General features: G+C 35.9%; 4 protein-coding genes and 1 pseudogene across 4 annotated transcripts in view; 4 read left to right on the forward strand and 1 right to left on the reverse strand.

The window, feature by feature from the left end:
- LOC107653532 (aldehyde oxidase 1-like) overlaps nt 1-9,769 on the forward strand; it is a 29,601-nt gene extending 19,832 nt beyond the window's left edge. The window contains exons 13-30 of the mRNA XM_016440279.1: nt 223-367; nt 544-684; nt 946-1,055; nt 1,135-1,319; nt 1,857-2,019; nt 2,236-2,405; nt 3,378-3,504; nt 3,781-3,903; nt 3,995-4,091; nt 4,161-4,285; nt 5,739-5,791; nt 5,979-6,060; nt 6,518-6,570; nt 6,758-6,872; nt 6,975-7,040; nt 8,703-8,891; nt 9,094-9,261; nt 9,409-9,769. Of these exons, the coding sequence (XP_016295765.1) occupies nt 223-367; nt 544-684; nt 946-1,055; nt 1,135-1,319; nt 1,857-2,019; nt 2,236-2,405; nt 3,378-3,504; nt 3,781-3,903; nt 3,995-4,091; nt 4,161-4,285; nt 5,739-5,791; nt 5,979-6,060; nt 6,518-6,570; nt 6,758-6,872; nt 6,975-7,040; nt 8,703-8,891; nt 9,094-9,261; nt 9,409-9,465 (2,169 nt within the window). The 3' untranslated portion in view covers nt 9,466-9,769. The remainder of the gene's footprint in view (nt 1-222; nt 368-543; nt 685-945; nt 1,056-1,134; nt 1,320-1,856; nt 2,020-2,235; nt 2,406-3,377; nt 3,505-3,780; nt 3,904-3,994; nt 4,092-4,160; nt 4,286-5,738; nt 5,792-5,978; nt 6,061-6,517; nt 6,571-6,757; nt 6,873-6,974; nt 7,041-8,702; nt 8,892-9,093; nt 9,262-9,408) is intronic.
- Nucleotides 9,770-10,155: 386 nt separating this feature from the next.
- Nucleotides 10,156-11,222, forward strand: LOC107653533 (high choriolytic enzyme 1-like). Its single transcript, XM_016440280.1, has 4 exons — nt 10,156-10,180; nt 10,287-10,448; nt 10,532-10,649; nt 10,756-11,222. The coding sequence occupies exons 1-4, from the start codon at nt 10,156-10,158 to the stop codon at nt 11,144-11,146; spliced, it is 696 nt and encodes a 231-aa protein (XP_016295766.1). The 3' UTR covers nt 11,147-11,222.
- A 2,989-nt stretch (nt 11,223-14,211) lies between these two features.
- On the forward strand, nt 14,212-15,391 carry LOC107653609 (high choriolytic enzyme 1-like). The gene is made up of 5 exons (XM_016440357.1): nt 14,212-14,280; nt 14,377-14,455; nt 14,553-14,693; nt 14,774-14,891; nt 14,995-15,391. The coding sequence occupies exons 1-5, from the start codon at nt 14,212-14,214 to the stop codon at nt 15,389-15,391; spliced, it is 804 nt and encodes a 267-aa protein (XP_016295843.1).
- A 1,009-nt stretch (nt 15,392-16,400) lies between these two features.
- LOC107653608 (high choriolytic enzyme 1-like) lies at nt 16,401-17,547 on the forward strand. The gene is made up of 5 exons (XM_016440356.1): nt 16,401-16,469; nt 16,555-16,633; nt 16,723-16,863; nt 16,947-17,064; nt 17,157-17,547. Exons 1-5 carry the CDS (start codon nt 16,401-16,403, stop codon nt 17,545-17,547), a joined length of 798 nt encoding a protein of 265 aa, XP_016295842.1.
- A 168-nt stretch (nt 17,548-17,715) lies between these two features.
- Nucleotides 17,716-21,077, reverse strand: LOC107653534 (aldehyde oxidase 1-like; annotated as a pseudogene).
- Nucleotides 21,078-24,236: the final 3,159 nt, after the last annotated feature.

The following is a 24,236-nucleotide window of genomic DNA, read 5'->3' on the forward strand; positions in this document are numbered from 1 at the left end:
ATAATGTTCTTTTTAGCAACATCATATGACCCCTTTAAATTAAGTTTAATGTTTAAGCAAATTCTAACAAGGTTTAACAAGGTCACCATACGGTTCTAGTTTGTTATTAATTCTATTTTAGGCTTCGATATGCTGCCTGTCTGAAGTTCAAATGTTGTTATCAGCTAAACAACACTTTTGGATGTTGTGTAATCATGGTCTATTCTGCTTTTTGGTGTTTAGAGATTGGCAGAGGTCAAGGACCAAACCACTCAGAGGTTTTGTGGGGAGAGAATGACCTGGATCAACCCTGGATCTCTAGATGAGCTGCTCCAGCTGAAGGCTGATTACCCACAAGCCCCTCTTGTCTTGGGCAACACTAACATAGGTTGCATATGGGCATATCAGGCCAAACCTAATAAACTCCAATGGAGTAAACTCTAATTTTTGTCTGCTGATCTGACATTTTCAGCCACTGTGATGTTTTACCCCATTGTTGTTTAATAAGGATTTATCCTTGGCAGATGTGTGAATAAATTTATTTTACTTTACTTTACTTTACAGGTCTAGATATGAAGTTCAAGGGTATCTTTCATCCTGTAATAATATCACCAACACAAGTACCAGAACTGTTCAAGGTTACACAAAAACCAGAGGGTATGTGTGTTTTTGCATATGAGCAGATTTTGCTGTTCACGAAGGCAGGTTATTTTTTTTTATTAATTATTTATTTATTTGTTTATTTTCTATTTATACACTAGTATTTATTTATATTTTGAATTAGATTTCTATATATTCGGTTTTCATCTTAATTTTAGTTTTAGTTTGTGTGCTTTTGTGATTTTTTTTTATTAGTTTTTATATATTTCTAGATTTTTTTGTGTATTTTTAGTTTACATGCATACAGTTTTTCAAGCATGTTTGCCTGACAGGCTTCTCACTTTTCTACCCAAATATCCATTACAGATGGACGAAGGAGGGTGTCAATTGATAAAGACTTTTTCCTTGGATTTGCAAAGACAATTCTAAAACCAGACGAGATAGTGTTGTCCGTTTTTATTCCAGCTACAAGACAGGTAAGAAACGAACCGTCGGCTAGTTTCAGTGCTTTGCACATTGTTTGCAAAAGTATCATGTTTTTTTTTTTTCCCCCAGAACGAGATTGTCCATGCCTTCCGACATGCCCCGCGTAAGGAGAGCGCACTAGCTACGGTGAATGCTGGGATGCGCGTTTGGTTCAACGAGAACTCAAATGTAGTGAAGGAGATCAGTATTTATTATGGAGGAGTGGGAGCCACCATCCTCAGTGCTGAACGCGCATGCCAACAGATTGTAGGAAGGTATGAAATTAATTTGTTATTTATTTATTATTATTATTTGTTTAAGTTTTGTTTCCTATGAAATTAGAGTATTAGTAAATTATGTTTTGTGGAGTAAAATTTAAATTGTGTGATACTTCAGTTGTTTTTTGAATTGCATTTTTTGCAGTACTTTCTCTGGGAATGGAGCAAAAGTTAAATTGTCCAATTCGTTGCGTTGTTTTTTGAGGGAATGGAGTAAAAGTTAAGTTGGCTAATAATTTGCGTAATACTTTGCTTTGTTTTTTGTTTTTGGTTTTTGAGTTGCATTTCTTCTGGGATACGAGAAAAAACTGAGTCATCTAATGCTTTGTTTTTTTTTTTATTTTTTTTTTTTATTGTATCTCCTCTGGTATTGGAGTAAAAGTTAGTTTGCGTAATGCTTAGTATAGTTTTTTTTTTTTCTTTTTTGCATTGCCTCTGGGATGGGAGTAAAAGTTGCATAATAGGTTGCATTGTTTTTTAAGTTGCAATAGTTTGCGTTGTTTTTGTGCTTTGACTTTTTTTTTTTTCTCGAAGACCTTGGGAGGAGGCGACGTTAAGTGATGCGTACAGCACGCTGGTTGATGAGATCAAACTTGGGCCGTCGGCACCAGGCGGGAAAGTGGATTTCCGCAGATCCCTGACCTTGAGCTTGTTTTTTAAATTCAACCTGCTCGTCCTCCAGTACCTGAAGGAAAAGGTATGAACCAATACTGTTATGGGCAAAATCATGGTCTCATGGTGCTCAAATCGGAAATTTGTGTTCAAATCCTGCTTGCAACATTCCAAAACCTGTTTCTTTTTTCTCTACCTATTATTTCTTGTTTGCATCTGTTTTTTTATTAAAAGCCAGCAAAAAGCAAAAGCACTGAACTTATAGAAGGTAAACATCAGGTAGTGTGTTTTATGTGTGCAGAATGTCTTGGAGGGTCAGTCGGCTCAAGATCCGGTGGGCCGACCCATGATGCACCGGACAGCTCTGAGTCAAGCTACAGGAGAGGCCGAATACTGTGATGACCTACCGCAAACTGACGGTGAACTTTTCCTCGTGATCGTGACAAGCTCCAGGCCACACGCCAAGATCATGTAAGACACTTTGCATAAACAACTTAAAAACCATTCAAAAAATATTTTTAATTACAATTTTTTTTTTTACTTTTAATTTATCATACAAATTTAATACAATGAAAATTAAATCAGATCAGGCCCTTTCTTTCAGAACATGCAACACAACTATGTGTGTGTGTGTGTGTATATGTATATGTATATGTGTATGTGTATGTGTGTGTGTGTATATATATATATATATATATATATATACGTGTACTGCGTTAGGCTAACCGAGACTTGTCATTTGCACTTATATATTGTTGCTCTTTTGTTAAGTTTTGACTGCTTTTATTGTCCTCATTTGCAAGTCGCTTTGGATAAAAGCGTCTGCTAAATGACTAAATAAATAAATTAAATCAAATTAAATTAAATCTCAAACATGGAGTTCTAAATTTTTTATTTGTTTATTTATTGTCATGAAAATAGCTTTTGATGCTGATATGACATTGCATTTTTATTTATTTGTTGTCGTAAATATAGCCTACAATGGTGAAATGGCAATAAATATTTTTAATTGTCATGAATATAGCCTTTAAAACTGATATGTCAATGATATGTCTTCATTCATTAATTCATTCAATGATGATGTGGAAATAAATTAATAAATACATATATGGTCATGAACATAGCCTTTACTGATATGGCAATGAACATTTTTATTTATTAATTTATTTAATGGCATAAATATAACATTTCATGCTGATATGGAGATGATTATTTATTTATTGTGATAAATGTAGACTAATGCTAATATGGCAATCAAGAAATAAATATTTATTAATTAGTTTCTTATCATGAATATAGCCTTTGCTGATAAGGAAATTAATGTTCATTTATTTATTAATTAATAAGTCATGGTTGCTCATTACTTTGACACTAAATTGAAACCAGCAATGGAACAAATGAGTAACTTCATACCTAAATGGTTGCATTTTCTTACCGTCACAGTCATATTGACTTTAGTGAAGCTCTAAAGCTGCCCGGTGTGGTGGACGTGATCACTGCTAAAGACATACCAGGCAAAAGGTTCAGAACCTTCATAGGATATGATGAAGAACTGCTGGCTGAAGATGAGGTCTGTAGGGTGCATTCTCTTACCGTCACAGTCATATTGACTTTAGTGAAGCTCTAAAGCTGCCCGGTGTGGTGGACATGATCACTGCTAAAGACATACCAGGCAAAAGGTTCAGAACCTTCATAGGATATGATGAAGAACTGCTGGCTGAAGATGAGGTCTGTGTATTATTTATTGTTATTTTTATGTAAGGTATTTGTTTTAAGTATGAATTTGAATTGTGTATTAAAATTCTTCAAAATAAGACACAATTTGCAATCTCTTCTGCATCCTCAGGTGACTTGTGTTGGTCAGATGGTTTGCGCTGTGGTTGCCGATTCCAAAGCACACGCTAAACGTGGGGCAGCTGCGGTGAATATCAGCTATGAAGATCTGCAGTATCGCATCTTCACTGTGGAGGTGAGAAGAAATGATCTAGCTGCTCTAATTTTTATTCTCACCTAACTGTATATTCTGTTCTTATAGAGCTGCTTTTGGATCTTGTTTTCAGGAGGCCATCGAAAAAGAGTCTTTCTTCCTACCTAGGAGAAAGATTGAGCGAGGAGATGTGGAAAAGGGTTTGAGAGAGGCTGAACAAGTGTATGAAGGTAAGATTGTGCACTTCCTTTCTGATTACCTCATTCATGTTCTTTAACATGGTTCTACATGCTTCATAGGAGAGATTCGGATTGGAGGACAGGAGCATTTCTACTTGGAAACACAGAGTTTTCTGGTCATTCCAATTGGGGAAGAGAAGGAGATGAAAGTTTATTTGTCCACTCAGCACCCAGCATTTACACAAGTATGTTTTATATCTGCTCAGTTACACATAGAAATCGTTTTGAAACAAAAATGGCCTTAAATAAATTAGCTAGACATTTTAACTATTTTATGTAATATATGTATATATATTTATTTATTTTGTAGATATATTTTTTAAATAAATAATTTGGTAGATTCAGGCAGATAAACATGTACAAAAAAGTTTGTTCCAATTCCTTGTAGGAGTAAGGAGCTGTATATATTTTTATATGTATAGATATTTTATATATTTTATTTTGCTTTAATTATGTTTTATTATACTTTATTTTATTATATATATATATATATATATTTTTTTTTATATTGTTGGCTCATTTATTTTGGTTTTGCCCAAAAATTTGTACATTTTGGACTGAGGTGTTTTGTTTCTATTCAAAAGTATTTAAGATGGATTTTCCTCATGACCCTCTCATTGCGATATTAGGATAATATAGAGAACTATAGTTTCAATCAAATCCAGACAGTTCAATATGGGATGACCATAGCAAAAAAGACAATTGTGTTGATGTGGAGCAAAGAGTTTGTACCTAAATTTGAGACGTGACTTACAGAGTTCAATAATGTGTTACATATGGAAAAGATTAGATATGAGATTGCGGGTAAACCAAAGAGATTCGTACAGATTTGGAAGTCCTTCTTTGAATATCTGGAAGGTGACCAATGATAACTGAATTTAACCACCTTCTTTAAGTGGTGTGGTTAATTTGATCAAATATAGCAGTGCGTAACAATTTTATTTTTCCATAATTGGGTATTTATTGGTATTGGAAAGAATTTTTTTTTTTTTTTTTTAATGATTCTGTATATGTAGAGATGTCTGTATGTGTTTTTGTATAGGTACACAAGTATGAACGATTTATGTTTATGAAGGTGTATATGTACACTTTGTGGGTATATATATATATATATATATATATATGCATATATGTATCAATACATTAGTACATTTTTTTTTTTTCTCTCCGATTTGCTGGGTTGGGGGATTGTTCTCTAAAATGTGAAAAGCATTCAAAAAATAATAATAATAATCTGATAGAATCAGCCACGTTCAGTACAGTTCTGAAATAGTTGCACATTATTTGATTTGTATTAATAATTATATATTAATATCATCTACAGTTAGGTAAATTAACTATATTATTTGGTGGAAGATTCAGTTTGATTGTAATTTATTATTTACACATTTAATATTTTTTAATATTAAATTTAATACAATTGTTTATCTATTTATTATTAAATATTGGTGTTTTTTATTATATTACTATTGCTCCTTTTATACAAAAGCAGTAAGTTACTCAAAGCCATGTGTTACAGACCATGTTTAATTTTTTTATTTTTATTAAATGCATTATATATTATATATTTTTAGATATTATATTTTTGATATATTTAATGTGTTTTATTTTTGTATTTATTTTTTTATGTCTTTAAAGATAACAACAGCATTTTTGGAGAAGATCAGTCTGTCAGCCACAGGATACTACAGGTAAATCACCCAAATTTCATTTAAAAGGAGCGTTTTTGTTTTTTAAATGTACTTTGAGACATTAAAGTGGTAGTTGTTTGTCAACAGTGTGATCTTCAGTGCATCATCAAAGAAGCAAACAAAGGCTTAAAACTACACAAAACATGGAGGTTTTGTTTTATGCTTAGTGAGTTTTGTCTGTTTTCAGAGGTCACGATCTAGACATGGACTGGGAGAAGCAGGAAGGCAAGCCGTACGCTTACTTCACATATGCGGTGGGCTGCAGTGAGGTTGAGCTGGACTGTTTGACTGGAAAAAGCATTCAAAAAATAATAATAATAATCTGATAGAATCAGCCACGTTCAGTACAGTTCTGAAATAGTTGCACATTATTTGATTTGTATTAATAATTATATATTAATATCATCTACAGTTAGGTAAATTAACTATATTATTTGGTGGAAGATTCAGTTTGATTGTAATTTATTATTTACACATTTAATATTTTTTAATATTAAATTTAATACAATTGTTTATCTATTTATTATTAAATATTGGTGTTTTTTATTATATTACTATTGCTCCTTTTATACAAAAGCAGTAAGTTACTCAAAGCCATGTGTTACAGACCATGTTTAATTTTTGTATTTTTATTAAATGCATTATATATTATATATTTTTAGATATTATATTTTTGATATATTTAATGTGTTTTATTTTTGTATTTATTTTTTTATGTCTTTAAAGATAACAACAGCATTTTTGGAGAAGATCAGTCTGTCAGCCACAGGATACTACAGGTAAATCACCCAAATTTCATTTAAAAGGAGCGTTTTTGTTTTTTAAATGTACTTTGAGACATTAAAGTGGTAGTTGTTTGTCAACAGTGTGATCTTCAGTGCATCATCAAAGAAGCAAACAAAGGCTTAAAACTACACAAAACATGGAGGTTTTGTTTTATGCTTAGTGAGTTTTGTCTGTTTTCAGAGGTCACGATCTAGACATGGACTGGGAGAAGCAGGAAGGCAAGCCGTACGCTTACTTCACATATGCGGTGGGCTGCAGTGAGGTTGAGCTGGACTGTTTGACTGGAGAGTACAGGGTAAATCCAGATATGATGCAGAAGATTTGTGGCATGTACATTTTCTGCTATTTGTCTAGTCACTGTAAAACTCATCTGACATACTATATATTTTCTTCATAGACCTTGAGGACTGATATTGTTGTTGATATCGGCAGAAGTATAAATCCGTCCATTGACATTGGTCAGGTAAGATGATCTCTACGATGTTTCCTCTCTTAATAGAAATTAATTTTTATTTAATAGCAAAATATATAATCTATACACCAGTGATTAATAAATATGTCTGATTATTAGCCAATATTTCTTTTTATTAATCACCATTGCCCAGTAACAGAAGTGTTAGCTCCCCCTTGTGTCAGGTCCAAGAGTAAATTGAGCAAAATATATGTATTTTTAATAATTGTAATATCTTTTGTTCCTAATTGTCATCAATTTTATTAAATGTAAACATTATAATAATTTTGTTTAGCATTTTATTATTGTTTAATTTATTATATTATATTATACATATGGGCTATTTATTATATTATATTATATTACATTACATTACATTACATATGGGATATTGACCCATATACACTACCTTAGAAAATTGCTTACAATTTATTTTGTTTTCCACAAAAAATATTAAGATGTTTTCAACATTGATAACAATAAGAACTGTTTCCTGAGCACCTAATCATATTAGAATGATTTCTGAAGGATCATGTGACTCAAGTAATGGCTGCTGAAAATTCTGCTTTTGCTATCACAGAAAAAAAAAAAAAAAAAATGGAAAAGGAAGTGACGGCTTGTTTAAGTGAGGCATTACAGAGTTTGAATAATCTGATGTTTTTCTTCACACATTGATGGTCCAGGGTTTGGTTTTTACTTTCCTATCCAGTGGAATCTGTAAGAAAGAGTGATATTTAAACGATAAACTTGTAAATTTATTTTTAGGAGCCAAAACCGATAAACCTGAAATAATGTATAATAATATAACAAATAAAATCGTATCTATTAAATGTATTAGATTATAGTGGTATTATGATATATTAAATAAAAACTTTTTTGTTATAATTAAGAATATGAATTTACTGTATTAACACTGTTCACCCACCATCCTTGTAAAGCAGTCTTCACAGGCTATACGTATCTTTTCCGCAGTAGCAGGAGAAGAGAAAGGGAAACTGTCGCTCAGGCCTCTCTCTCTCCGTGCAGCTGCTATCGCTTCTTTAATGGCAAAGAACAAAGTGCAGCCGAAAAACACAGACGGCTCCCCGATCCCCTAAAAAAAAACAAAGAATACCTTTATAACTAATATTTCATCCGAAATTAAAATTACTCTGTGCATAAATATCTTGTTTTGTTCAGAATGTCGGATTACTGAAGTAAAAGAGGTTGCAAATGTCGTTTAATGTGCTCAAACGATTGAAGTCTGGCGTGAACCGGCCTGACCTGAAGAGTTTCGCAATAATAGAAGCCTAGACGTAACTTTTGGTGATTGTTATGTCTGCAATTATCACTGAAAGGTAAATATTACTAGTTATTTGCTATTTATTTTTACTTAAAACAGCTTTGATTTTATTTCAACTTGCTGTGTTGGCATTCAGGGTTTTTTGTCTTACCTTTGAGGAGTAGATGGCATGAGGATTGTCTGCGTTCCTCAGCAGATGGACATTAAGCTGAGGAGGGACGTCACACAGCTGGGATCAAATGGAAAACAGTTTATTTAAATTGTAGTAATATTTTGCAATATTACAGCATTTACTGTATTTTTGTTAAAATAAATGCTGCCTCGGTGAGGATGAGAGACTACTTGCATATACGTATATGCATTTACTCATATAATATGTATGTCTGTGTTAGATTGAGGGAGCATTCATGCAGGGTCTGGGTCTCTACACCATGGAGGAGCTCAAGTTTTCTCCGTCTGGTGTTCTGTACACACGTGGACCAGGCCAGTACAAGATCCCGTCCTTCTGTGATGTCCCTCTGAAGTTTAACGTCTACCTTTTAGCCGGCTCATCCAACCCTCACGCCATCTATTCATCAAAGGTGATTCACTCATCTTCTCCTTATTATAGATATCTGCTACTGTACTATACTTTCAGGTCACTTTAGAGTCCATTTATTTTGATTTTGTGGAATCCTTGTGGTTTACTTCACATCTAATTGCATTCAAACCTAATACTGCACCCTAGTTATGATTTTTCGTAAAATCACTGCAAACTAAAGCATTCTCATCCTCTTGTTTTAGGGAATCGGAGAGCCGACTGTTTTTCTGGGCAGTTGTGTATTCTTCGCTATTAAAGACGCTGTGACTGCAGCTCGAAAAGATGCAGATTTAACCGGCCCCTTCCAGCTGAACAGCCCTGCGACCCCAGAGCGGGCATGTCTGGCCTGTGCCACACACTTCACAAAGATGGTACGCGAGTTACATTAACCCATTTTTTTGAGTCCAAATCTAGATTAAACAAATACTTAATAAATATAAATGTGGTAAAAAATCATTTAATCCTTATTATTTGATTGTCATAATTGAAATATATTAATATAATTTTGTTTTCGGTAGGTTGCACAAAGTGGATCAACTTCTGGACCGGCTCAGCCGTGGGCTCTGAACATATGAAAACATTATTCTGATTTAAAGCTATCGAGTTGCTCTTATCAAATCACACAACATTTATTATATTTATGTAGACACAAGACCTGATTTAACATCAGTTATTATCAGCTGTTTGCTGAACGATAAGTAATCTACTAAAAAAACAAACAAAAGAAGCTCTGCATGCAATCATGTATCAAGAACAATTTATAGTTATTCACGCTTATGATTAACACATCTTAATTTCATCTCACATAAATCAGTTCACTTGACATTTAGGCTTTGCTTTAACAGCTATTATAATAAATGTGAATTAATCTACATCCTACAATTGACTAAGCAAGTTCCTTATTGCTTTTATAAAACACTAACTGCATAATAAAAATATTAAAGAAGGTAGAAGTCCCCGACATGTAAATTGAGGTTAAGAGTTTGACCTGATATCCAGTTTATGAGCTCAAAGTCTCAATGAAAAGGAAGTGACGGCTTGTTTAAGTGAGGCATTACAGAGTTTGAATAATCTGATGTTTTTCTTCACACATTGATGGTCCAGGGTTTGGTTTTTACTTTCCTATCCAGTACAGTGAGCAGTGAATTCTGTGAGTGAATCTCCTTCATTCATTGAACATATATATCATTCATGTAAATCAAATTGTAAAGCTGTGGCCCCTTTCGTTTGCAGCTTATTATGAGAAATCAGTGATTGCGAACGCCATGTCCACCTTTCACTCCAAAACCTGCATCCGCTTTGTGGCCAGATCAACTCAGTAAAGCCATCAATGAGTTTCACAAAATAGTGGAAAAATGTTAACAAGACTTACAAATATTTTCAGTTATTTAATCAGTATGTTTCACTTTAAATACAGGATCTTCTGAAGTCTTGATTGAAGGAGATCTGGTGTTTCCCAAAACCAGAAATGCTCTCTACTGCTTAAACAACAACTGTTTCTGGAAGAAAAACTCTAACAACATAGTGGAGATCCCTTACATAGTGAGCGGTGAATTCTGTGAGTGAATGTCCTTCAATCATTGAACAAATCTATGATTCATGTAGATCTCATTTTAAATCTGTGGCCCTTTTTGTTTACAGCCTATAATAACAAATTAGTTATCGCAAATGCCATGTCCACCTTTCACTCCAAAACCTGCATCCGCTTTGTGGCCAGATCAACTCAGAGCGACTACATCAGTATTGAGAACAAAGATGGGTGAGAACAATCATACAATATTAACAAGAAACATTCATAAGGCCTTTGTCCAAAGTCCAATTTTTTTTATATATATTTAAGCTCTTTATTTCCTCTCTGCTCTCAGGTGCTTCTCTTCTCTTGGTAGAACTGGTGGCAAACAGGTGGTCTCCCTCAACAGGAACGGCTGTGTGTATCACGGCATCGTTCAGCATGAGCTCAATCATGCCCTGGGCTTCAACCACGAGCAAACCAGGAGCGATCGCGACAAGTACGTCAAGATCAACTGGGAGAACATCTCTCCTGATACGGCCTACAACTTCCAGAAACAAAACACCAACAACCAAAACACTCCATACGACTATGGCTCCATCATGCACTATGGAAGAACTGCCTTCTCCATCCAGCCCGGGCTGGAAACCATCACTCCCATTCCTGATGAGACGGTGGAAATTGGACAGAGGCAGGGAATGTCCAACACTGACATCCTGAGGATCAACAAGCTGTATGGATGCTAAAGATGAGTTTTATATGTATGTGGTGTGTCAGATAATTTAATGTAGTTCACATTCCCGTAAATTAAGAATCAAATGAGGTGATGGTCTTTTGTTGGTGTTAAATTTCAGTAATATGTGGCTAAGGAAAAATCAAGTTAATAAAAAAAAATGAACATGCAGTAAAAATTGTTTTTTTTCTCTTTAAAATGAAATGTCTGATTTCATAAATGATCAGAAGACACGTTTCCTTAGCCTTTCTTCTGTCCTCTGACATAGATGGGGAGCAATTACGTATGTTAGCATGAAACGGTGTGCGCTGATTGTCATAACAAAACAAAGCTTATTGCAGACACACATTTAAGCTCCAGGGCAGAGCAAATCATCCGTTACTCTTGGTCAACGCCCAGATTTTCTTTTTTTTTTTTGTCACAAATAACAAGTACAACTGGATTCCACTAAATCACTTAGATTTATTTTCTTTTTAAATGCATTATGACGTTTTTAAAATGTAAGTCTCGGAGTGGGCTGAGCATGACACATACTAAAATACACATCATACTCACGCATACTACATCATCTTGTATTAGCCTAAAAAAAAATAAAAAAAGGCTTTCTCCTTATCTAAAATGTATAATTTACCCAGTCATCACTTATTTTGGTTCTTCCAAATCAAACACTTTATACAGAAGCAGTTCCCTCACTTTCCTAAACGTCTTCCTGAAACGCACATTGACCATTTTCTTGATTTGAATATCAACCATAAGCATCTAATCTCAGTCATTTATAATTTAATAAATTCAATTAATGTGGACCCTACTGACACTCTTAAAGATACCTGGGAGCACAACCTAGGAGTTACTATAACAGAGGATCTATGGCATAACATCTTGAGCCAGGTACACTCCTGTTCTTTATGTGCTAGGCATGGTTTAATGCAGCTCACTTCACCAATGCCCAATGGAAACAATTTTCCCAGACAGGAGCGCTGCCTGTAACCGCTGCAAGCTTTCACCTGCTGATCATCTGCATATGTTTTGGACGTGTCCACAGATGGCAACTTTCTGGTTAAGTGTATATGATACACTTAAAAAAGCTCTCAACACTAATATAGACCCTGATCCCTTGTTAGCCCTTTTTTAGGTATCCCTTAGACCTGGTCTGACAGCCCGAGATAGTGAAGTTGTTGCTTTTACTACGATCTTGGCCAGATGAGCTCCACCCCAAAATGAAAATTTTGTCATTAATGACTTACCCCCATGTCATTCCAAACCCGTAAAAGCTTTGTTCGTCTTCGGAACACAATTTAAGATATTTTGGATGAAAACCGGGAGGCTTGTGACTATCCCACTGACTGCCAAGTAAATTACACTGTCAAGGCCCAGAAAAGTATGAAAGACATCGTCAGAATAGCCCATCTGTCATCAGTGGTTCAACCGTAACTTTATGAAGCGACGAGAATACTTTTACTTTTAAGAACGCAAGCAGTGTACGCTCTTCTGTGTCAGCCGCGATGCACGGATGCGCTTTTTTCGTTCAAATCAAAGCGTAATGTTAAATATGCATAAATACACGTAGAAAACGTATCCTTGTTTTGCAGCTGACACAGAGGAGGGTACGCTGCTTGCGTTCAGTGGTTATTCTCCAAAATAGCGCTACGGTGATGCGGAGAGACACAGAGGAGACGAATTGTTGAATAAAGTCATTATTTTTGTTTTCTTCGTACGCTGCTTGCGTCCAGCGGATATTCTCCAAAATGGTGCTACGGTGATGCAGAGAGACCCAGAGGAGACGAATAGTTGAATAAAGTCGTTATTTTTGTTTTCTTCGCATACAAAAAGTATTCTCGTCGCTTCATAACTTTATGGTTGAACCACTGATGGCAGATGGACTATTCTGACGATGTCTTTCATACTTTTCTGAACCTTGACAGTGTAATTTACTTGGCAGTCAATCGGACAGTCACAAGCCTCCTTGTTTTCATCCAAAATATCTTAAATTGTGTTCCGAAGATGAACAACGCTTTTAGGGGTTTGGAACGATATGGGAGTAAGTGATTAATGACAAAATTTTCATTTGGGGGTGGAGTATCCCTTTAAGTGGAAGCACACTTCACCCCCGACACGTGACAGATGGATACAGGATATTTTCTACTGTTTAAGATGTTCACTCTCTGGCTTACTTAAATCCTTTTATAAGACTCGGGATCCATTTTTGGAAAATATTAAAGGCCTACCTTGTGCGCCTGCAACTGGCAACATGTAATATTTGTCATCTGTTAGAAGGGACTTTTTTAAACGTATTTATTAGTTACTTATATCTATTTTGTTTTACTTGCTATTATTCATTTATTGATGGGGTTTTTATCATTGTTTCTCTGTCCATCTGAGTTAATATGAATGGGGGGATCGTGGAAGGGATTAATAATGGACAATATCTTATTGTTTACCTTGTTGTCATTATACCAATCTGTATTGTCACACAAAATACCAATAAAAAGTTTTGAAGTAAAAAAAAAAAAAAAAAGGAAAGTTATAAATGTTACTTTTTTGCAAAAGTAACTTGGATTCTATTGTGAATATTTACCAAGAAATGAGCTACTGTACCCTTTGCTTGGAAAAGACGTATTAAAGTGGTTAGGACTAAAGGAATATAGGAATAAATGATATAATAAAAGAGTACAGTTAGTTGGTTCTAAATACTAAATCATTATGAGCTGGACTATGACCTCTACTCCCCAATTCATGACGACACACATGACAGATGCATTTTTTTTTTTTTTGTACTGTCTTGAGAAAGCACTTAAAGTTTTGCCTGCACTCCCTGTTTACCACAGTTTTGGGTCTTATCATGCAATTAAAAAATTACATTTGTTAATTTCAGTGGATTAGTAAAACAATCTGTGCCGTCTCTGGTAGTGCAAGTTCTTGGATTAACAGGTGAGTTCAGACACTCCTTCCTTTACAATCAGAGTCTCAACGCCTGGTTGACCCACCTACATAGGTGAATATAAAGTTCAGATTCAACAGCTTGCAGACACCAGATTTCAGCACAGCAGCATCCTGAACATCTCTACACACGGAGACAACATGGACCCAAGAGCCTCCCTCTCCATTCTGGTGCTGTTGGTTGGCATCTCTTTGGCGAATCCTGTCAGGGTAAGACTCTAGACTAGTCTCTCAATACACTGGGATGATGCACTTTCATTGTAAGAATAATATAACTGTTTTTTTTTCTTTCTTTCTCATAATTAGAAGCCTGGCCCTCCTAATGCATTCCTACCCATACCTGGAAATGTGGATGTCACTACAAAGTTTTTGGAGACCAACAAGGGTCAGGCATCTTGCAGATTCCTTTAAAGGGTTTCACAAAATCAGGGAATATATTTAAAATGTGGTTGAACGTTAATTACTTAATAACGTAATTACAGGATCTGCCGAACACCTGATTGAAGGAGATGTGGTGTTTCCCAAAACTAAAAATGCTCTCTACTGCTTAAACAACAACTGTTTCTGGAAGAGAAACTCTAGCAACCTAGTGGAGGTCCCTTACATAGTGAGCAGTGAATACTGTAAGTGAATCAGCTTCAGTCATTGAAAATATGTCTATAGTGTAAATCGTATTTTAAAACGTGATACTTTTTGTTTGCAGCCTCTACTGACATCTCAGTAATACAGAATGCCATGTCTACCTTTCACAACAAGACTTGTATTCGCTTCATACCCAGATCAAATCAGACTGACTACATCAGTATTGAGAACAAAGATGGGTGAGGAAGAAACATTTAATTGGTCTTTAGCAGAAACTCTTTCACAAAGTGTAACATTTTAACAAAGATTTGTGGAATATTCTCTTTTTCTCTTTTTTCTTAGGTGCTACTCCTATCTTGGTAGAATTGGTGGCAAACAGCTGGTCTCCCTCAAAAGGACCGGTTGTGTGTATCATGGAATCATTCAGCATGAGCTCAATCATGCTCTGGGCTTCTACCACGAGCATACCAGGAGTGATCGCGACCAGTATGTTAAGATCAACTGGGAGTACATCCCAACTGAGAAGGCCAGCAACTTCCAAATACGGAACACCAACAATCAAAACACCACATATGACTACGGCTCCATCATGCACTATGGAAAAACAGCCTTCACCACCCAGGCTGGGAAGGAAACCATCACTCCCATTCCTGATGCAACAGTGGCAATCGGACAGAGGCAGGATTTGTCTAAACTCGACATCCTGAGGATCAACAAGCTGTATGGATGTGTGGTTTAAGATAATTTAATATGGTTTACCTATCCACAGATTAATAATGTAATGAGGTGATGGTCTTTGTCTTTTATGATTTTGAATTTCCAAAACTTGTGGGATAAATAAAGCTAATAAAACTTCAAGATGAAACATGAGCCTCATATTTCTTACTCAAAATCGTATTTCTTAATCAAAATAATTTTTAGAAGTGTGAGTTTGAAGTCATTTAGTAGCCATAACTTAACAGTGATGTCAAAATTAACAGTGATATCCGCAAAGTATCAAGATATTTACTGATAACAAAACCTGGCAGTTTTGACTGAGAAAATCCTCAGCAGACAAACATAATCACATTTTGACTAATTAGAACAAAAGGTAAAATTTTGAGAACTGTGGTACTCCTCCCCACTCTGGTGTTCCATCTACTAGAAGTTTCAAATCCCGTTGTCTGCCAGAAAGAAACTAGTACTCACTGACGCAGCTTAACACAATGCAACTAGCACAATCAGATTTTTCTACTTAACTCTATGATTGTTGGCTTGTGGAAAAATAATTTTTCTTTTTAATGTCTATCCCATGTGTTAGTTACCTTCAGTACTACTTTTCTATCTTATTTTCTTTAACATGAGGATGATCCATTAGTATTTGAGTCACTAACACGAATATACTGTAACTTAAGAATTGTAAAATCAGAGTACTGTTTTAACATTTTTTGGATGTGTCAAATGAGATGTTCTCTCACAAAAGCATCTGTCTCAATAAAGTATTTAAAGTGTTGTGGATACTCCCTGTATACCACTGTTTTGGGACGTCAAAAAATTGCAGCATGTCAATTTCAGTGTTGTTGGACTAACAGGTGAGGTCAGAGTTTCCTCCCTTTAGTTACACACATTAGTCTCTGGACACTAAGACCCTACCCATAATCCCCAGTAGACCCACCTACTCAGGAGAATATAAAGTCCAGGTCTGACAGCACAAAGACACCAAAGCTCAGCACAGGAGCATCCTGAACATCTCTACACACTGAGACAACATGGACACAAGAGCCTCCCTCTCCATTCTGCTGCTGCTGTTTGGCATCTCACAGGCATCTTATTTCATGGTAAGATCCTGTCTGGTCTCTCCAGGGACTCAGAAGATGAACTTTTATCACTAGTAACATGTAATTCTTCTACTTCCATAAACAGGAACCAAGTTATGAAGATGTGTCCATACCTCTACCAGAAAATGTTGACATCACTACACAGATTTTGGGCTCCAACAATGGTGAGGCACCAAGTATATTCCTGTAAACCCAACAGATGATTTATTTAAAAAAATAAAAAACCTGGACATTTCTAATTCTTTAAATACAGGATCTTCTGAAGTCTTGATTGAAGGAGATCTGGTGTTTCCCAAAACCAGAAATGCTCTCTACTGCTTAAACAACAACTGTTTCTGGAAGAAAAACTCTAACAACATAGTGGAGGTCCCTTACAAAGTGAGCAGTGAATTCTGTAAGTGAATCTCCTTCATTCATTGAATATATCTATCATTCATGTAGATCTCATTTTAAAGTTGTCGGCCTTTTTGTTTGCAGCCTATTATGACAGATCAGTGATTGCGAACGCCATGTCCTCCTTTCACTCCAAAACCCGCATCCGCTTTGTGGCCAGATCAACTCAGACCGACTACATCAGTATTGAGAACAAAGATCGGTGAGAACAATCATACAAAAGCAAAAACATTTAACTGGCCTTAGTCCAAAACATTGATACTATTTACCCCTTTATTTCCTCTCTGCTCTCAGGTGCTTCTCTTCTCTTGGTAGAACTGGTGGCAAACAGGTGGTCTCCCTCAACAGGAACGGCTGTGTGTATCACGGCATCGTTCAGCATGAGCTCAATCATGCCCTGGGCTTCAACCACGAGCAAACCAGGAGCGATCGCGACAAGTACGTCAAGATCAACTGGGAGAACATCTCTCCTGATACGGCCTACAACTTCCAGAAACAAAACACCAACAACCAAAACACTCCATACGACTATGGCTCCATCATGCACTATGGAAAAACAGCCTTCACCATCCAGCCTGGCCTGGAAACCATCACTCCCATTCCTGATGAGACGGTGGAAATTGGACAGAGGCAGGGAATGTCCAACACTGACATCCTGAGGATCAACAAGCTGTATGGATGCTAAAGATGAGTTTTTTTTTTTTTATTTGTATCATGTGTCTGTAGATGAATAATGGAATGAGCTGATTCTTTGTCTTGTGTTGGTGTTCAATTTCGGGAATGTGTAATTGGGTTGGGAAAAATAAACTGAATTAGACTGATCAACGTTTTGTTTTTTTAAATCTATTATTCATTAAATATTGAATGAATTACATTCCACTTACATGATCTTTCCATGAGCCCTGGTGCTGGTTACCATGGAAACAAACAGTTCTCCTTTAACAGAAGGGATGTCATCATAATACACAGCTTCTCCTGTCACCTGCTGAAGGGCAGCCTGATGTACATTGGGACGTCCCACCGGGTCACTAGAAGACTGAGTCTCTGGTACAAGCTGTAATTTCATTGGTAATGATTAGTTGATGAAGTTGTTAAACACACTTGATATAAAAATGCAAGCTTTATTTTGTTTTTGTGTAACTAGGGGTCTGCCTACCTGGAATGAGCGGTTTCCTTGTGGCACCTCATTTTTGAAGGGTTTTAATGCGCTGAGATATTCTAATGGCAAATCATTCATGCCAACCTCCTTTAACGACAAGATAAAAAACAATTTAATTAGGAATGAAGTCAATTGTCCTGCTTTTAAACTAATGATTAGCACAATCATACCTTTTGTTGGATCTCCAGCAGCACTTGCATGTAAAACTTGAAAAAGAAGCGGAGTACTAAAGTCTTGCGATACTCTTCCCGTCCACCGGGGGCAGTAGGGGCACATACATTTCTTCTTCTAAGAACTGTGTTCCCTCTACCAGAAGTTTCTCATCCCATTTTCTGTCAATCAAAAATCAGTGCTCACTGACTGGGATGCATGCAATATAGCAACACAAAAAATAGCAGGTAATGCACCACATTTTGCAGTAAAACTGCATGTGTACAAACTTTGTCTGTTCTCTCACATAAAAAAAAAAGTTGTATGTGAATTATGTAGGCCTTGACTGTACCTTCCCATCAGCTCTTTACAGGTGTGTCTGGCTTTTACCAGAGTTGGCCCCACACCGCCATAAAAAATATCCAGATTCTCCACCACATTTGAGTTGTGTCTGAACACCACCCTCATGCCAGCGTTCACTATGGAGAAGGCGAACTCTCTGCGCTGTGACTGGCGAAATGCCGACACAAACTCCCACTGAAAAGCACAGGGATTAACAAATAGCTTTTCAGAATGTAAGCTGAATTCATATTGTATTTGTAGTGTAAAAGTGAATTTGTGGGGGGGATATTGTGTATTTCTATTACCTTTTATGTTATTTACTCAATATGGTATTATCTTACTCAAAATATTATGTATAATCATGAAAGTAATCAATATACTAATCAATATGTTTAGTTATTCTCAATACTGGATGTCTTAATGAGGATTGTACATTGCAAGATGAAGGCATACCACATGAATGTATAGATTATTCCCTAGCCTTTACCAGATTGAGACCAGATTTAGAGTCAACACCAAGATGCACATGTTGAATATTTTGTGGATGGTTCATGTTTTAGAGACAATTGGCTCCGCGACACAACAGGGACTGAATAGATGGAATTAGCAATGACTAATAGTTTTTTAGGGCAAGTGTGTTTATTGAATCTTGAATAGTTTTGTAATATAGGCTTTAGTTTTAGCATTAGCTTTAGTCTGTGTCCTCCATTTTGAAGAAAGTACCGGTCTTGAGTGAGCAATGTCAATAGCCAGCAGAATCTCATCTGGTCGTAGAGCCGTTTTACCACAGTCTGTGAAAAACTCCTCACTAAGACAAATCTCTCGAGCACCATCTGCATTTAAGACAAAAGGACAAATAAAATATTAAATATATAAAAAATATTACTTTCCATGTCAAATATATTGGGAACTGAGAAATATTGCAAACAAGTGGTTATAGGAAATTATGTACAAATAAAGTCCAAATATACTGGCATTTGCATTAGAAACAATGTGTAGTGTACACTCCGCTGCTGCAAGAATGCTGCTCAAGTCATATTTGGGGTTGGCGCTCAGGATATTTCCACCAATGGACTTGAATTTCCAACATAAAATCATAACGTAGACAAGTAATTAAAACACAAATTTGTCATCAAAATTAGTTTTGGTCTCGCATGAAATGTTAATTTAACAATTTAATATTATTTTTGTGGATATATTCCATCAGTCCATCTGTTCCTCTTAATTCCTTGCAGCAGTTTGTTTTGTTACTTACAGCCATGTTGCGAATCTGTTTGCCCGCCAAACACTGTAATGTTTGAACGAGGGCCTGGTAAACCCTGCTTTTCTCTGGCCCGAGTTCTTCAGTTCCTCGCAGGAGGATGTCCTTCAAAACAGACAAACTGCATCCTGCCCCTACAGTTACGCCTAAATAAAGCAGTGTTATTCAATTTACTTTGGGCTTTAATATTCGCTAAAAAGCATATGAAATGGTGATACATTGTTTATTCATGATTTACCATTGTTTCTCCATTTGACAGCTTGAAGTTCTGGAATGCTTCCACCATAGATCACCAAAGGATGGACGGTTCCCTTCAGATTCATCTTTGGCCCTGTAAAAGAACAGAAACAGGTTGGATGAATGGATGGATGGATGGATGGATGGATGGATGAACTTCTTCTTGAAACCAACCTATGGTTGTGTTCCCAACCAACAGAGGTGCGTTGGAGTATTCAGCTTTCAGCTTGATTAAATCTTTCAGATCTGCTGGGGAAATCCACCTGACCTTTTCACCTTGGAAACAAAGTTGTTCAGCTTTTTGCTTTCTCATAATCTGTAAGAAGGAAGGCATATAACAAAAATTAGTGGCCTGAATTATCCATTCTTATTAGCTACCACAAGAACACACGGTTTGCTTACCAGTAACTCTGGGGGAAAGATCAGATCCTGAGTTGGGTCAAGGGGTAAGACTTCATCCATGCTGAAAAGTTCTCCAGAAATCTACCGATAACACCAGTAACAGAGTTACTAACCTAGACTTACCAATTTCTGTCTACGTATAATGATACGTAACTCATGGATAGGAAATTGTAAGAATTCATATGGCTACTATTGTCTTACATCGGATTCATAGTTGTGAGAATTGCTGTTTTCCATGCAACATTTTCCATTTCCGTCACCATTTTGGCAAGATATCCGAGTCTGGAAAAATATGGATAATTTCTCTACACATATTTTACACATATTCTCTACACATATTTGTGTTTCCTGCAGTCAAACTAACGAATACAGAATAAAGACTACAAAATAGTTTTTTTTTTTTTACATGTACTAATTTTCAATGATTTGTAGACATTTTTATTTTGTATTATGAGTTAACAGTCCTTACGTCACAGAATGTTTTAAATCCATCAATTATCGGTCGGTATCCAGTACAACGACACAGGTTCCCTTAGAAGAAAGAAAACAGAATTTTTAAATTCTTGTGTTCTGCGTTTGAATTCATACTTCTAAAAATGTAAATTAAATCCATAAGTATACATATTTGTTTGTCACCTCCCAGTGTCTCTCGAATGTCCTCCATGGTGGGCTGTGGGTTATTTCTAAGTAATGTATACATGGACATCACCATCCCAGGAGTACAAAACCAACACTGAGACCCATGAGCCTTTGCTATATGCTCCTGATAAACAACAACAAAAATATCTAAATGGTTTGTTCTGGATTACCCATTCAAAATACCTACTTTGAAAGCTGATTTATAGTTTGTGTCTGAAGGAGAATCAGGTACCTGAACGGGATGTAGTTTAGTCTTGGTGCTTCCAATGCCTTCGATGGTCACCACTGCTGCACCGTGTAGAGAACAAATCGGCTGTAGACACGCATTCACTGACCAGTGACTGAAGAACCGGTTAAGTATTATGAAACATCACATTTATTGATGACTTTTCAATTTAAAAAGTCTATCATGTAAATGATCATAAAACAGAAGAAATGTAGTGACATCGGTATGGTTTGATGTAGAAAAAACACTGGTTGCAAAGAATCCTTTCATTTGTTTGTTTCATATCAAGGTTTTATGCTGTTAGTTTTGTCATATGAGTGAAAGATACAGCACAGTGTCCTGGATAGGGTCGTATCTGGACACCATCACAGTACAGGCCCCACATCCCCCTCCACCACAGCCGTACTTTGTGCCCGTCAGACCCACTGAACACAAAAACAACACACATTGTTTTTTTGTTTTTGTTTGTCTTTCCTGTAAGATATGTAAGTTAAAGAGCTTCTAAGGGGACATGGTGATGGGACAAAAAATATAAGATGGAAGGAAAATTAGTATTCAGTGCTTTTGTGTTTGACGCAAATGCAAAAGCGTTGCTAGTGAACACAAAACGCAAAGTCTCTCGGGGGAATGCTAAACTTTTTTGAGAGAACACAAAAGCACTGAGATATATATTTTCCTCCCCTCATTTTTTTTTCTTTAGGGGCTCTGCAAAACTTAAATATATTTAAGTAAATATTATAAATATATTACATTAAAGAATAGCTAAATATCTACACCATTATTTTGAGAACATTTGTCATATGGAAATTACCATACCTTTCCGTCGCAGGTAAGCCAATAACATTTCTTCTGGATCAGCATTCTTCTCCACAATCTTTACATAAAAACAGCAACAACAAAAAATAAACTGACCGTCATTGCTCAAATTTTGTGATAACTGTCAAGCCAAACATCATTCAGTATGTGTCACGGGACACGATTGGATTTTGGAGACCAACATATGTATCACAGACATACACACCAGTGAATTGATGTCACTATCTATTTTATGTTACTAGTTTTGAGTGGAATTCTGGGAGAAATGTGGAAACTAGAAACATATTAGAACAGACGAACCACAGTCATAGTTAGAGTGTGTATGTGTGTATGTGTAAGAGGGAGAAACACATGATGGACTGTTTGAAGCGTAGAAAATCATTTTCATGGCATCATACATAAGAGGAAAAAAAATTGTTTGGCAGCCCGCTGACTGTCATCTGCCACGATTCTGAAATGCATGTTTAGTCATGCCATTTCAAGTTTGGTTATGTACTTTGATTGTGAGAAAACTAGATATGATCATTAAACATTCTGATACTCACCTCAGTAGAAGTAAAAATAATACCATCTGAATCATAGCTTTCATTCTTTCATGATATTAACAAATTCAGTTGAAAACTAATTTCATATTATACACTTTTTATTTATGAACTAAAGCAATATTAAAGCCATAGTGAAATATTAATAATATTATGAGCCAAAAAAAAAAACTATTAAGAAAAAGACAATTCAGAAAGACTGTACCATTTTAAAATAGAAAAAAACACACATTTGTCAAATTAAATGTTTGTGCCTTCAGTTTACAGATCTGTAAACATGTAATTTAAAACCAATATGTAATGTAATGTAATGTAAACATACCTTCTTGCCGTTAATGTAGAAGACAAGCTCACTGTTCACAGATAGAGATGACATGATGAGTTGAGAAGGATCGCAGTGTTGTTGCTGGAGATGCTGGTTTTTTACTGACCATCAGCTGAATGAGCAACTGACTGACTCACATCACATGTTACAGGCTTTGCCTTGCCTTTCATGGTTAAAGAAACAAGAATGCGTAAAGAACACATACATGCAGTGGGTTCCTCTATTGTTGATGTATACAGTATTGTATATATATACATATATTGCTTTGGAGACTCCTTCCTTCATCCATTAATTTAACTTTGTGCTGTCAGTGTCTGGGAATAAATTATTAGATTTAAAGACAGTCCACAAAAAAGTTCACTTTTGTTAAATGTTTAATTAACTTTTTCTTCACACATTTCAGAAATTCAACACCCTCAGAAAGACCATCACTTCATTACATTATTCACCTGCAGACACTTGAACTATATTAAGTAGTCTGCATAAAACTCATCTTCAGCAGGTGAAAGCTTGCGGTTTACTGACCATCAGCTGAATGAGCAACTGACTGACTCACATCACATGTTACAGGCTTTGCCTTGCCTTTCATGGTTAAAGAAACAAGAATGCGTAAAGAACACATACATGCAGTGGGTTCCTCTATTGTTGATGTATACAGTATTGTATATATATACATATATTGCTTTGGAGACTCCTTCCTTCATCCATTAATTTAACTTTGTGCTGTCAGTGTCTGGGAATAAATTATTAGATTTAAAGACAGTCCACAAAAAAGTTCACTTTTGTTAAATGTTTAATTAACTTTTTCTTCACACATTTCAGAAATTCAACACCCTCAGAAAGACCATCACTTCATTACATTATTCACCTGCAGACACTTGAACTATATTAAGTAGTCTGCATAAAACTCATCTTCAGCAGGTGAAAGCTTGCCAAGTGGGCATTGGTTAAGTGAGCTCTGAATAGTATTTTACACTGCATTAAACCATGCCTAGCACATAAAGAACAGGAGTGTACCTGGGTCAAGATGTTATGCCATAGGTCCTCTGTTATAGTAACTCCTAGGTCGTGCTCCCAGTTTCTTTAAAGGGATAGTTCACCCAAAAATGAAAATTATGTGATTAATTACTCACCCTCATGTCGTTCCAAATCTGTAAGACCTTTGTTCATCTTCGGAACACAATTTAAGATATTTTTGATGGAATCTGAGAGCTCCCTGACCCTCTGTAGACAGCACACAACTGTAATGTTCCCCAGAAACATAGCAAGGACATC

This window comes from Sinocyclocheilus anshuiensis, unplaced genomic scaffold (genome assembly GCF_001515605.1).
Source record: "Sinocyclocheilus anshuiensis isolate Anshui unplaced genomic scaffold, SAMN03320099.WGS_v1.1 scaffold1079, whole genome shotgun sequence".
In the NCBI taxonomy this organism is placed as follows: domain Eukaryota; kingdom Metazoa; phylum Chordata; class Actinopteri; order Cypriniformes; family Cyprinidae; genus Sinocyclocheilus; species Sinocyclocheilus anshuiensis.

Excerpts from the sequence above, each read along its gene's own strand:
- LOC107653533 (XM_016440280.1), top strand. The coding sequence starts at position 10,156 with ATGTCCACCTTTCACTCCAAAACCT. Across the intron at positions 10,181-10,286 it reads CACCTTTCACTCCAAAACCT|TATGTTTCACTTTAAATACA; the intron begins GCATCCGCTTTG and ends TTATTTAATCAG. Across the intron at positions 10,650-10,755 it reads AGTATTGAGAACAAAGATGG|GTGCTTCTCTTCTCTTGGTA; the intron begins GTGAGAACAATC and ends CTCTGCTCTCAG.
- LOC107653609 (XM_016440357.1), top strand. The coding sequence starts at position 14,212 with ATGGACCCAAGAGCCTCCCTCTCCATTCTGGTGCTGTTGGTTGGCATC. Across the intron at positions 14,456-14,552 it reads GTTTTTGGAGACCAACAAGG|GATCTGCCGAACACCTGATT; the intron begins GTCAGGCATCTT and ends ACGTAATTACAG. Across the intron at positions 14,694-14,773 it reads CATAGTGAGCAGTGAATACT|CCTCTACTGACATCTCAGTA; the intron begins GTAAGTGAATCA and ends TTTTGTTTGCAG.
- LOC107653608 (XM_016440356.1), top strand. The coding sequence starts at position 16,401 with ATGGACACAAGAGCCTCCCTCTCCATTCTGCTGCTGCTGTTTGGCATC. Across the intron at positions 16,470-16,554 it reads CACAGGCATCTTATTTCATG|GAACCAAGTTATGAAGATGT; the intron begins GTAAGATCCTGT and ends TTCCATAAACAG. Across the intron at positions 16,864-16,946 it reads CAAAGTGAGCAGTGAATTCT|CCTATTATGACAGATCAGTG; the intron begins GTAAGTGAATCT and ends TTTTGTTTGCAG.